Source organism: Rhinoraja longicauda, chromosome 38, assembly GCF_053455715.1.
Source record: "Rhinoraja longicauda isolate Sanriku21f chromosome 38, sRhiLon1.1, whole genome shotgun sequence".
NCBI classification, from domain to species: domain Eukaryota; kingdom Metazoa; phylum Chordata; class Chondrichthyes; order Rajiformes; family Arhynchobatidae; genus Rhinoraja; species Rhinoraja longicauda.
This window is the reverse complement of record NC_135990.1, coordinates 14884000-14897257: the sequence shown is the minus strand read 5'-3', so window position 1 is coordinate 14897257 and position 13258 is coordinate 14884000. Positions and strand designations below refer to the sequence as shown.

Here is a 13258-nt window from a genome sequence, read left to right as displayed (position 1 = left end):
AGGAGATTCGGTATGTCAAAGAGGATTCTCTTGAACTTCTACAGGTGTACAGCAGACAGCATATTGACTGGTCGCATCACGGCCTAGTTCAGCAACTTGAACGTCCAGGAGCGGAAAAGACTGCAAAAAGTTGTGAACACTGCCCAGTCCATCACCAGCTCTGACCTCCCCACCATCCAAGGGATTTACCAGAGTCGCTGCCTGAAAAAAGGCAGCCAGCATCATCAGAGACCCACACCACCCTGGCCACACACTCATTTCACCACTGCCATCGGGAAGAAGGTACAGGAGCCTGAAAACTGTGACGTCCAGGTTCAGGAACAGCTTCTTCCCTACAGCCATCAGGGTATTAAACTCCACAACCTCAAATAAGCTCTGAACTACATAGACTATTATTATTATTATTATTATTATTATTATTATTATTATTATTATTATTATTATTATTATTATTATTATTATTATTATTATTATTATTATTATTATTATTATTATTATTATTATTATTATTATTATTATTATTATTGTTATTATTATTGTTATTATTATTATTATATTTAATATTTATTATAATAATAATAATTATAAATATTATTATTATACGTATATATTATTATTATTATTATACGTATAATTATTATTATAATAAATATTAAATATAATAACAATAATAATAATTATTATTATTATTATTATTGTTATATTTAATGTTATAACAATATTATTATTATTATTATTATTGTTATATATAATGTTTATGTAATTATATAATTATTATTATATTTATGTAATTTATATTTATATAATTAATTATTATTATTATTATTATTATTATTATTATTATTATTATTATTATTATTATTATTATTATTATTATTATTATTATTATTATTATTATTATTATTATTATTATTATTATTATTATACAAGCTGTCGCTGCATGAGTGGATGCATGAAACCTACCAAGACGGACAACATCTACCTACTCTCTGGCATTGCACCTCCTGGAATCAGAAGAGCTGTAGCCAGTCAAAACGAACGCCTCAGACAGTCAGAGAGTGAAAGACACCCCCTACATGACCACCTTTTGCTACCTCAGCGTTTTAAATCACACAGAAGTTTCCTCTCTTCTGTCCATCCCCTGGACTGCAGTGCATCGTCCAGAAGGCTCAAACTCTGGGAAGAGAGACTAGAGAAATCTTCGGAAGACACTCACATGGCAATCGATCCCTCTGAGAAACTCCCACCAGGTCCTGACCAACTGTGGGTAACCTGGCGCAGTTTCAACAGACTGGGGACAGGAGTGGGGAAGAGCACATCGAACGTGCTGAAGTGGGGATACACTGAAGATGAGGCAGACTGCGAGTGTGGACGGGGCCTCCAGACTATGGAACATCTCCTGAGCTGTGACATGCTGCATGGCACATGCACTGTAAAGGGTCTTGCAGAGGGCAACCACGTGGCACTAACATTTGCTTGCTAACAGCTGTGTGATGACACAAAAAATATATATATATTTATTATTATTATTATTATTATTATTATTATTGTTATTATTATTATTATTATTATTATTATTATTATTATTATTATACTACTATTGTTTGTTTTTTGAGTACGTGTGTATGTGTATGTGTATATACAGTAGATATATGTGTACGTATACATATATATGTGTGTGTGTGTGTGTGTGTGTGTGTGTGTGTGTGTGTGTGTGTGTGTGTGTGTGTGTGTGTGTGTGTGTGTGTAGTTGTGAGGATGTGTATATAAACATAGCACAAAAAGTAAGGAAATTTGTGTTTGGTAGATTATTTCTTTGTTGTAACAATGCTTCTTGGCAATAAATCTTATACCGTTGGAAAGCCTGTTTATTTCCCTTTTAAATGGTGCCACATTTGTAAGGAACATGCATTTGTGGGATGAGCAGTAGAGCTGAGTATATGGGTTGCGCCCATGAAAAACTTGCCAAATCTTCTCTGCCAATACCAAACAGCTTATTCTGCTGTTGCTATTGACTCTTGTTTTGAGCTTCTGGTACCACCATGTGCTGACAATCAGGTGCCTGATTGGCACCTGATTGGCAGCATCTGTGAGCATGGGCCCTGCTACAGTGGTCAGTAGGTGTCTGCTCCAAGAATCGGCATGCCACGTTTGACTGATCTGGATAGGGCCCGTGCGATAGGGCAACTTCAAGCTGGTCCGCAAAACCAAGTTGCGGCATTATTTGGAGTGAGCCCTAGTACCATCTCCAAAGTGAAGGCCAAGTTTTATATAACGGGGGATGTCAGAGACAGGCCGCGAAGTGGGCGTCCCAAGAAGACGACACCCGAAGAAGACCGTTTCCTCACCCTGTCAGCACTTAGGAACCGTAGGCTGTCTTCTACAGATTTGCAGTCAAGGTTTGCAGGACGATATGGCCGACGGCTCTCTGTCCAGACAATTCGGAACAGACTGCACGCAGCCGATCTCCGGTCTCATAGGGCTGCCAGGAGGCCTGCCATGACTGCCCTTCACCGTCAGGCCCATTTGCGCTGGTGTCGGCAACACGTGCACTGGAACCTGAACATGTGGAGGAACTTTATGTTCAGCGATGAGTCCAGATTCTGCCTACGGCAGTTGGATCATAGGGTCAAAGTGTGGAGAAGACGCGGAGAACGCTATGCTGATTGCTGCACCGATAGAGTAACATCTTTTGGTGGAGGCAGTGTGATGGTGTGGGGCGGCATCTCCCTCACTGGAAAAATGAGGCTTGTCATCATTGGAGGCAATCTCAATGCAGAGAGATATCGAGATGAGATTCTGCAACCAGTGGCAATCCCATATCTCCACAGTCTGGGACCGAACTCTATCCTCCAAGATGACAATGCTCACCCCCACAGAGCAGGGTTTCTCAGAGACTACCTCCAGAATTTGGGAGTGGAGAGGATGGAATGGCCTGCCAGCAGTCCTGACCTCAACCCCATTGAACACTTGTGGGATCAGCTTGGGCGTGCTGTTCGTGCCAGAGTGACCAACACAACCACGTTGGCTGACTTGCGACAAATGCTGGTTGAAGAATGGGATGCCATCCCACAATAGTGTGTGACCAGGCTGGTGACCAGCATGAGGAGGAGGTGCCAGGCTGTTGTGGCTGTGTATGGTTCTTCCACATGCTACTGAGGCTCCTGTTTATTAAATGAATAAATTGTTAAATTGCCAATATGTCTTGTTTCTTCAGACTTCAATCATCCAATCCACCAAACAATACCGAACAAGAGCCAATGGCAGAATAAGCTGTTTGGCATTGGCAGAGAAGATTTGGCAGATTTTTCATGGGCGCAACCCACATACTCAGCTCTGCTGCTCATCCCACAAATGCATGTTCCTTACAAATGTGGCACCATTTAAAAGGGAAATAAACAGGCTTTCCAACGGTATAAGATTTATTGCCAAGAAGCATTGTTACAACAAAGAAATAATCTACCAAACACAAATTTCCTTACTTTTTGTGCTATGTTTTTATATACACACTGAGCTTTTTTCTCTCTCGTTTATCATATTGTTTACAGTGTGCTATGTTTACATATTCTGTTGTGCTGCAGCTAGTAAGAATTTCATTGTTCTATCTGGGACATATGACAATAAAACACTCTTGACTCTTGACTCTTGACTCCCTGGGACTGTGCTGTCTCGGACCAGACAGCTCATTTCATGATGATGTGTGAAACCTGCCATCTAGTTTGAAATATTAACGAAGGAGGTGAGTCTGTGCTACTGTGTGGATATCAGCTTGCCCAGAATCACCCGCAGATTCAGATAACTTACTTTAACAGAAGCAATGAATATTGTTTTAGTGCAGTTTAGTGTTTAGTTTAGTTTAGTTTAGTTTAGTGTAGTTTAGTTTAGAGATACAACATGGAAACATCATTGTATAAGAAAGAACTGCAGATGCTGGTTTAAATCGAAGGTAGACACAAAATGCTGGAGTAATTCAACAGGACAGGGAACATTTCTGGAGAAAAGGAATGGGTGACGTTTCGTATCGAGATCAGTCTGAAGAAGGGTCTCGACCCGAAACGTCACCCATTCCTTCTCTCCAGAGATGCTAAAAGTATCATTGATCACTATATGCCTTCTTTACCACTCTATCATCTCCTGCTGGCTTTTGGAAGGCCTGTGGAGTAATCCCATCAGAATGATTGCACCTTACTTATTTTTTAACTCTACCCATATTCCCAGTAGATGAACTCTCAAGTACGTCTATAAGTAAACTGCAGTCAATCACACATGCCATTAGCAAATTATTTTAAAAGTCTCTAAGGTAAAAGGGCTGGGGAGATTTGATGCTCATTGAGGACAGAAGTGGTCGTGATACTGGAGGATTGTTCAACCACCCAGTGGCTCCATCAAGAAAGGGAACCTTACCCAGATTGGCTCAAACGTGTCTCTCGGCCCACACCAATATTGCTTTCTCTGGTGAGCCACTTAACTACTGGATATAGACACAAAATACTTGAATAACTCAGTGGGACAGGCAGCATCTCCGGAGAGAAGAAATGGATGACGTTCTTCAGGGTCTCAACCCAAAACGTCACCCATTCTTTCTCTCCAGAGATGCTGCCCGTCCCACTGAGTTACAGTCGATGATGGGCGACAAACGTCATCCTTGCCAACAATTCCCACATCCTGTGATTGATACAATATATATGATTGCACTGAGGCTTGAAACGAGTGTTTTGTAGCAAGTCTGAGAAAGCTTTCCAGCTCGAAATGCTACCTATCCATGTTCTCCTAAATGAATAAGTTATAGGAGCTGAATTAGGCCATTCGGCCCATCAAGTCTTCTCCCTTATTCAATGATGGCATATCTATCTTTCTGTCTCAAGCAGGGATGCTGCCTGACCTGCCGAGTTACTCCAGCGCTTCGTGTCAGTCATTGGTGTAAACCAGCATCTGCAGTTCCTTGTTATCACATTGAAACATCTTTGCAAGGCTGTCTTGGCTGATAGTCAGTGTTTACTTTCCAATCGTTAGAAACAACTTATTGACGGCAGTGTGTGGTCGAACACAGTTTAATCAAGTTATTGCTTCTGCCGGCAACTCAGCTGAATTGAGGCTGTTCATCAACTACAGTGAAGAGGTCATAGAATTATACGACATGGAAACAGGCTAACACATCCCTGCTGATCAAGTTGTCTCCCTGAACTAGTTTGCCTGCATTTGGCCCGTAAACCTTTCCTATCCATGAACCTGTCCAACTGTATTTTAAACGTTGCCTGAAATGGTGGTGGAGGCAGATTCAGCAGTGGCATTTAAGAATCTTTTAGACAGGCAGGGGATATAATACGTCGAACTTTATTTATTTATCCCAGGAGGGAAATTGATCTGCCAACAGTCATAAAACACAAAATAAATGAAACATGAAATTAATAGGACGAGTGGAAAGGATTAGGGAGGTGCAAAGATTGGTGAGGGGGGGAGTCAGTCTGTCTTAGTCTACCCCACGACAGAAGGGGGAGGGGTTGTACAGTTTGATTGCCACAGGGAAGAAGGATCTCCTGTGGCGTTTAGAGCTGTACCTTGGTGGGACCAGTCTGATGCTGAAGGTGCTCCTCAGGTTGACCAGTGTGTCATGGAGGGGGTGAGCTGTGTTGTCCAGGATGCTCCGCAGTTTGAGGAGCATCCTCCCCTCCAAGACCACCTCACCTGAATCCAACTCCACCCCTAGGACGGAGCCAGCCTTCTTGATGAGTATATATTTTTTTAGATTTTTAGATTTAGAGATACAGTGCAGAAACAGGCCCTTCGGCCCACCGGGTCCGTGCCGCCCAGCAATCACCGCACACTAACACTATCCTACACCCACTAGGGACATTTAAAAAAAAACATTTGCCCAGTCAATTAACCTACAAACCTGTACGTCTTTGGAGTGTGGGAGGAAACCGAAGATCTCGGAGCAAACCCACGCAGGTCACGGGGAGAACGTACAAACTCCGTACAGACGGCGCCCGTAGTCAGGATCGAACCTGAGTGTCCGGCGCTGCATTCGCTGTAAGGCAGCAACTCTACCGCTGCGCCACCGTGCCGCCCTTCAGGGAATGGAGGAGGGATATGGATCACGAGCAGGCAGAGGAGATTGGTTTAACGTGGCATCATGTTCGGCACAAACATTGTTGGCGGAAGGGCCTGTTCTTGTGCTGTACTGTCCTGTGTTTCGTCATTGTGCCTGCCTGTTCCACAACCTCTGGCAGTTCGTTCAATGTACACCACTCTCTGTGTGGAAACGGTTGTCTCTCCGAACTCGTGCCCATCTCTGCCCTCTCATTTTACACTCCCTTACCCAGAGAAAATAACCCCAGAAAACGTGAGCTTTGTTTTGCTGGGTTTAAGCTCTTGGTCTTCTCCACAGGCAACCAAAGGCTGTATGGGCAGTTTGAAGGTGAGGGGGACTTTCATCGTTGATGTCTGCCTTTACTGAGAGTTGCTGTTTGAGATATGGAGAGTAACCCACATTATCCATCAGCTTATTGTAGACAATAGACAATAGACAATAGACAATAGGTGCAGGAGGAGGCCATTTGGCCCTTCGAGCCAGCACCGCCATTCAATGTGATCATGGCTGATCATTCTCAATCAGTACCCCGTTCCTGCCTTCTCCCCATACCCCCTGACTCCGCTATCCTTAAGAGCTCTATCCAGCTCTCTCTTGAATGCATTCAGAGAATTGGCCTCCACTGCCTTCTGAGGCAGACAATTCCACAGATTCACAACTCTCTGACTGAAAAAGTTTTTCCTCATCTCAGTTCTAAATGGCCTACCCCTTATTCTTAAACTGTGGCCCCTTGTTCTGGACTCCCCCAACATTGGGAACATGTTTCCTGCCTCTAACGTGTCTAACCCCTTAATAATCTTATATGTTTCGATAAGATCTCCTCTCGTCCTTCTAAATTCCAGTGTATACAAGCCTAGTCGCTCCAGTCTTTCAACATATGATAGTCCCGCCATTGTGGACTTCAAATGTCAAAGATATTGTAGCAGAAATATTGAGAAGTATTTCACGGTGTCAAGACACACATTTTATCTATCCTCACCCATACCCCGTGACAGAGAACCACCTCAGGGCACCAGAACAAATGATGTGTTCCGTGGTTTTTTTTTTACTGGGTTTAGTTTAGTTTAGTTTCGAGATACAGCGTGGAAACAGGCCCTTTCGGCCCACTGGGTCCGCGCCGACCAGCGATCCCTGCACATTAACACTATCCTATACCCACTAGGGACCATTTTTACATTTACCAAGCCAATTAACCTACAAAACCTGCACGTCTTTGGAGTGTGGGAGGAAACCGAAGATCTCGGAGAAAACCCACGCAGGTCACGGGGAGAACGTACAAACTCCGTACAGGCAGCACCCGTAGTCGGGATGGAACCCAGGTCTCCAGCGCTGCATTCGCTCAGGGCCGTCTTAACACATGGGCCTGATGGGCACTTGCCCGGGGGCCCACGAGCATAGGGCCCCATGCTGATCTGTGTATGTTAAGTGACTTGCAATAAATAAATACTACTTTAAAAATGTAGGTTCAAAAGTGCTTTTTTCGCAACATTTTCGGTCACTAAGTGCTTCTCACAGCGATTTGTAAGTACTTTTCGCAACAATGTAGCACCCTAAGTCCATCACTAAGTGCTTTTCGGTAAGTGCTTTTCGCCGACAGGGCAGGGGGGGGGGGGGGCTGGTAGGGAAAGGGGGGTGGGGGAGAGTAACGGTAGGGGCCCCAGTACACTGCTTTGCCCGGGGGGCCATAATGCTGTAAAAACGGCCCTGCATTCGCTGTAAGGCGGCAACTCTACCGCTGCGTCAAAGGGCAAAGTCTCACATGAAATAAAAAGCCACTATTCTGCTATTAAAGAGGCTGGGCAGACATTTCTCAGTAGATTTTCACTGGACTCTTCATTTCTTTATCTGTTCCCAGGGTCTCTGAATATTTGACATTGCCTGGTATCTTTGGCCTGGCCTTCCAATGCCAAAAGGGGTGACCCTCCACGAACACAGATGGGGCAGTGAGCACTGAGATGTGCAGTGAGGCCATTCCTACCACGACTGGTCACTCCACGGGTCGGTGGTACCCTTTAGAGATCCCGTTACATAGGCAGAACCTTTGAAAGCTGCAACTCCAGCTAGTCTGCGTGTGTATTCGAATTCCTGATACATAAGGCAGTCCCGACAGCAAGATGCCCAGGAAAGTTCTAGAATCACCTGGGATTTAATCATTTCCTCACTCTATTAACTCCATTGGTTTCAGTCCTACGTTGTTATCTTATATTGATACGGTGCGTTAGCACGGTGGCACAGCGGTAGAGTTGCTGCCTTACAGCATCAGAGACCCTGATTCGATCCCCACTACGGGTGCTGTCTGTACGGAGTTTGTACGTTCTCCCCGTGACCACCTGGGTTTTTTCCGGGTGCTCCGGTTTCCTCTCACACTGCAAAGACGTACAGGTTTGTAGGTTAATTGGCTTTGGTAAGAATTGTAAGGCAGTCCCTAGTGTGTGTAGGATAGTGCTAGTGTACTGGGATCACTGGTTAGCATGGGATCAGTGGGCCGAAGGGCCTGCTTCCGCGCTGTATCTCTAAACTAAACTAGTGTCTGCCACAAGTGCATGTTGTGGTGTTTCCCTTTTCCTCGGGTCATCCCATTATTTTAACAATAAAGACTTAAAGAGCATGTCTTTGCTCTTCCCAGTGCAGACAAAGCCCACCACCAATACCGTGAGTGTACCAGCCTCCCATCGAATGGAGAACAAGTTGTTTGTGGCATGTTTAACACATGCTCTTCCTTATTGTGAAGATAGACACAAAACGCTGGAGTTACTCAACAGGCCAGGCAGCATCTCTGGAGAGAAGGAATGGGTGACGTTTCGGGCCGAGACCCTTCTTCAGACAAATCTTTGATCATGTTGAAGAAGGGTCTCGACCTGAAACGTCACCCATTCCCTCTCTCCACAAAATGCTGCCTGTCCCGCTGAGTTACTCCAGCATTTTGTGCCTATCTTCAATTTAAACCAGCATCTGCAGTTCTTTCCAACACTCTTCCGTATTGTGTTGTGGAAGTGCATTAAATATAACATTCTGTGACTTGCATCTTGACTTCAAATGTCAAAGATATTGTAGCAGAAATATTGAGAAGTATTTCACTGTGTCAAGACTCACATTTTATCTATTCTCACCCATACCCCGTGACAGGGAACCACCTCAAGGCACCAGAACAAATGATGTGTTCCGTGTTTTTTTTTTAACTGAGTTTAGTTTAGTTTAGTTTCGAGATACAGCGTGGAAACAGGCCCTTTCGGCCCACTGGGTCCGCGCCGACCAGCGATCCCTGCACATTAACACTATCCTATACCCACTAGGGACCATTTTTACATTTACCAAGCCAATTAACCTACAAACCTGCACGTCTTTGGAGTGTGGGAGGAAACCGAAGATCTCGGAGAAAACCCACGCAGGTCACGGGGAGAACGTACAAACTCCGTACAGACAGCACCCGTAGTCGGGATGGAACCCAGGTCTCCAGCGCTGCATTCGCTCAGGGCCGTCTTAACGCATGGGCCTGATGGGCACTTGCCCGGGGGCCCACGAGCATAGGGCCCCATGCTGATCTGTGTATGTTAAGTGACTTGCAATAAATAAATTCTACTTTAAAAATGTAGGTTCAATAAGTGCTTTTTTCGCAACATTTTCGGTCACTAAGTGCTTCTCACAGCGATCTGTAAGTACTTTTCGCAACAATGTAGCACCCTAAGTCCATCGCTAAGTGCTTTTCGGTAAGTGCTTTTCGCCGGCAGGACAGGGGGGTGGGGCTGGTAGGGAAAGGGGGGTGGGGGAGAGTAACGGTAGGGGCCTCAGTACACTGCTTTGCCCGGGGGCCCATAATGCTGTAAAAACGGCCCTGCATTCGCTGTAAGGCGGCAACTCTACCGCTGCGTCAAAGGGCAAAGTCTCACATGAAATAAAAAGCCACTATTGTGCTATTAAAGAGGCTGGGCAGACATTTCTCAGTAGATTTTCACTGGACTCTTCATTTCTTTATCTGTTCCCAGGGTCTCTGAATATTTGACATTGCCTGGTATCTTTGGCCTGGCCTTCCAATGCCAAAAGGGGTGACCCTCCACGAACACAGATGGGGCAGTGAGCACTGAGATGTGCAGTGAGGCCATTCCTACCACGACTGGTCACTCCACGGGTCGGTGGTACCCTTTAGAGATCCCGTTACATAGGCAGAACCTTTGAAAGTTGCAACTCCAGCTAGTCTGCGTGTGTATTCGAGTTCCTGATACATAAGGCAGTCCCGACAGCAAGATGCCCAGGAAAGTTCTAGAATCACCTGGGATTTAGTCATTTCCTCACTCTATTAACTCCATTGGTTTCAGTCCTACGTTGTTATCTTATATTGATACGGTGCGTTAGCACGGTGGCACAGCGGTAGAGTTGCTGCCTTACAGCGCCAGAGACCCTGATTCGATCCCCACTACGGGCGCTGTCTGTACGGAGTTTGCACGTTCTCCCCGTGGCAACATAGGTTTTCTCCGGGTGCTCCGGTTTCCTCTCACACTGCAAAGACGTACAGGTTTGTAGGGTAATTGGCTTTGGTAAGAATTGTAAGGCAGTCCCCAGTGTGTGTAGGATAGTGCTAGTGTACTGGGATCACTGGTTAGCGTGGACTCAGTGGGCCGAAGGGCCTGTTTCCGTGCTGTATCTCTAAACTAAACTAGTGTCTGCCACAAGTGCATTCCCCTTTTCCATGGGTCATCCCGTTATTTTAACAATAAAGACTTAAACCGTGGATGTCTTTGCTCTTCCCAGTGCAGACAAAGCCCACCACCATTACCCTCCCATCGAATGGAGAGCAAGTTGTTTGTGGCATGTTTAACACATGCTCTTCCTTATTGTGAAGATAGACACAAAATGCTGGAGTTACTCAGCAGGCCAGGCAGCATCTCTGGAGAGAAGGAATGGGTGACATTTCGGGCCGAGACCCTTCTTCAGACAAATCTTTGATCATGTTGAAGAAGGGTCTCGACCCGAAACGTCACCCATTCCCTCTCTCCACAAAATGCTGCCTGTCCCGCTGAGTTACTCCAGCATTTTGTGCCTATCTTCAATTTAAACCAGCATCTGCAGTTCTTTCCAACACTCTTCCGTATTGTGTTGTGGAAGTGCATTAAATATAACATTCTGTGACTTGCACCTTGTGAACAAACAAAGAATGATTGCGCTATTCGCTGCGTGGCCGAGCTTGGATTACCCTCTTCAACCGTACAAACACTGCATGCACATGCAGTAGGTCTTGCATTCAACAGTGAACGGCGCCTCTCCTGGTACCTTGAGCTCTGGCATGTTTATAATGAGCTGTATTGGTATTGTGACGTCTGGCTCGTTGGTGTAGTCCATTGGCACTATGTGAGGAGCCATCTCATGGTATCTGCCGTGCAACCTGCAGGGAAATGAAAGACAGCCGTTGAGAAGCTTGACGCATGCTTTTCCAACTTGGAGGGTCTTCAGGTACCAGCCAGTCCACCTGCTCATCCATTAATAATGAAGTCAGTGACTTGATACTGGCACCATTGGCAACTACATCAATTTTCTTATATAACACAGGCTGAGAAATGTTACTGGGGACAAAAATGTCCAGCTTCAAGTTTCTGGGCACTCACATTTCTGAGGACCTAACATGGTCCAATAACACTGCTGTGCTGGTCAAGAAGGCACAGCAACGACTGTTCTACCTAAGAACACTGAAGAAGTCTGGTCTACCTCAACAGCTGCTGACGACCTTCTACCGCTGCACCATAGAGAGCATCCTAACACATGGCATCCCTGTGTGGTATCTCAGCTGCACGGAGGCAGAGAGGAGAGCTCTTCAGCGGGTAGTCCATAGAGCTCAGAGGACCATCAGAACACAACTACCAGCCTTGGAGGGCATCTACAACACACGATGCCTCAGAAAAGCCACCAGCATCCACAAAGACTCTTCACACCCCTGCAACAGTCTGTTCGAACTTCTACCATCGGGCAGACGATACAAGGCCTTCTACGCCCGCACCTCCAGACTCAGGAACAGCTTCATCCCCAGGGCCATAGCTGCTGTGAACCGGTCCTGCTGAGCCGGATGGTCACATCGCACAGTGAACCGGCACAGACCTACTTGCACTTTATTCTGTTTTAAAACTGTTCCAATTTGTTTCATTGGGTTGTTTAAATGAATACTGACTAGCTAATTAATTTATTGCATCGTATGGGAGGCGCATTCACAATCTCGTTGTACCCCTGTACAATGACAATAAAGATATATTGTATTGTATTGTATTGTGTGTGAACCATCCTACCGCAACTAGAGAGCATTCCTGAACCACTATCTACCTCATTGGTGACCCTCGGACTATCTTTGATCTATTCTATATTGACTCTATCTTGCTCTAAACGTTATTCCCTTGTCATGTATCTGAACGCTGTGAATGGCTCGATTGTAATCACATGTTGTCTTTCCGCTGACTGGTTAGCACGCAGCAAAAGCTTTTCACTGTACCTCGGTACACGTGACAATAAACTGAACTTAATTGAAATGGACTGGTAATAGTGCGGCTCCAGTTACACCGACGTGCAACCATCACACAGAGCAGACTTCCCATCATTAACTCCATCTACACTTTCCCACGTCTCAGATAATCAACTAGTGTCGGGAGGAACTCCAGATGCTACTTTAAACCGAAGATAGGCACAAAATGCTGGAGTAACTCAGGCAGCACCTCTGGAGAGAAGGAATGGGTGACGTTTCCGGTTGAGAACCTTCTTCAACATAATCAAAGATTTCTTCTCCTCCCTCCTGTTGGGCAGAAGATACAGAAGCTTGAAAGCGTGCAACACCAGACTCAGGAAGAGCTTCTTCCCCTCTGTTATAGGTTTTCTGGACAGTACAACAATAAGCTAGGGTGGACACAAAATGCTGGAGTAACTCAGCGGGACAGGCAGCATCTCGAGAGAAGGAATGGGTGACGTTTCAGGTCGAGACCCTTCTTCAGACTCATGACCCTGAAACGTCATCCATTCCTTCTCTCCAGAGATGCTGCCTGTCCCGCTGAGTTACTCCAGCATTTCGTGCGTGTCCATCTTCGGTTTAAACCAGCATCTGCAGTTCCTTCCTGCACATAAGCTGATTCACCTCTACCACATTGTGGACCTTGAGCTTTGTCTATGGAACCGGTGCTCTGCTGTGCTGTCCCCTCT

The 13258-nt window shown here is 45.4% G+C and overlaps 1 protein-coding gene across 2 annotated transcripts in view; it reads right to left on the bottom strand.

Annotated features, from left to right (window-relative positions):
* Window positions 1-13258, bottom strand: part of cib2 (calcium and integrin binding family member 2) — a 95532-nt gene that overhangs the window by 19451 nt on the left and 62823 nt on the right. For both annotated transcript variants that reach the window (XM_078429739.1, XM_078429740.1), the window contains exon 3: window positions 11357-11468. In XM_078429739.1, coding sequence (XP_078285865.1) covers window positions 11357-11468 — 112 coding nt within the window. The remainder of the gene's footprint in view (window positions 1-11356; window positions 11469-13258) is intronic.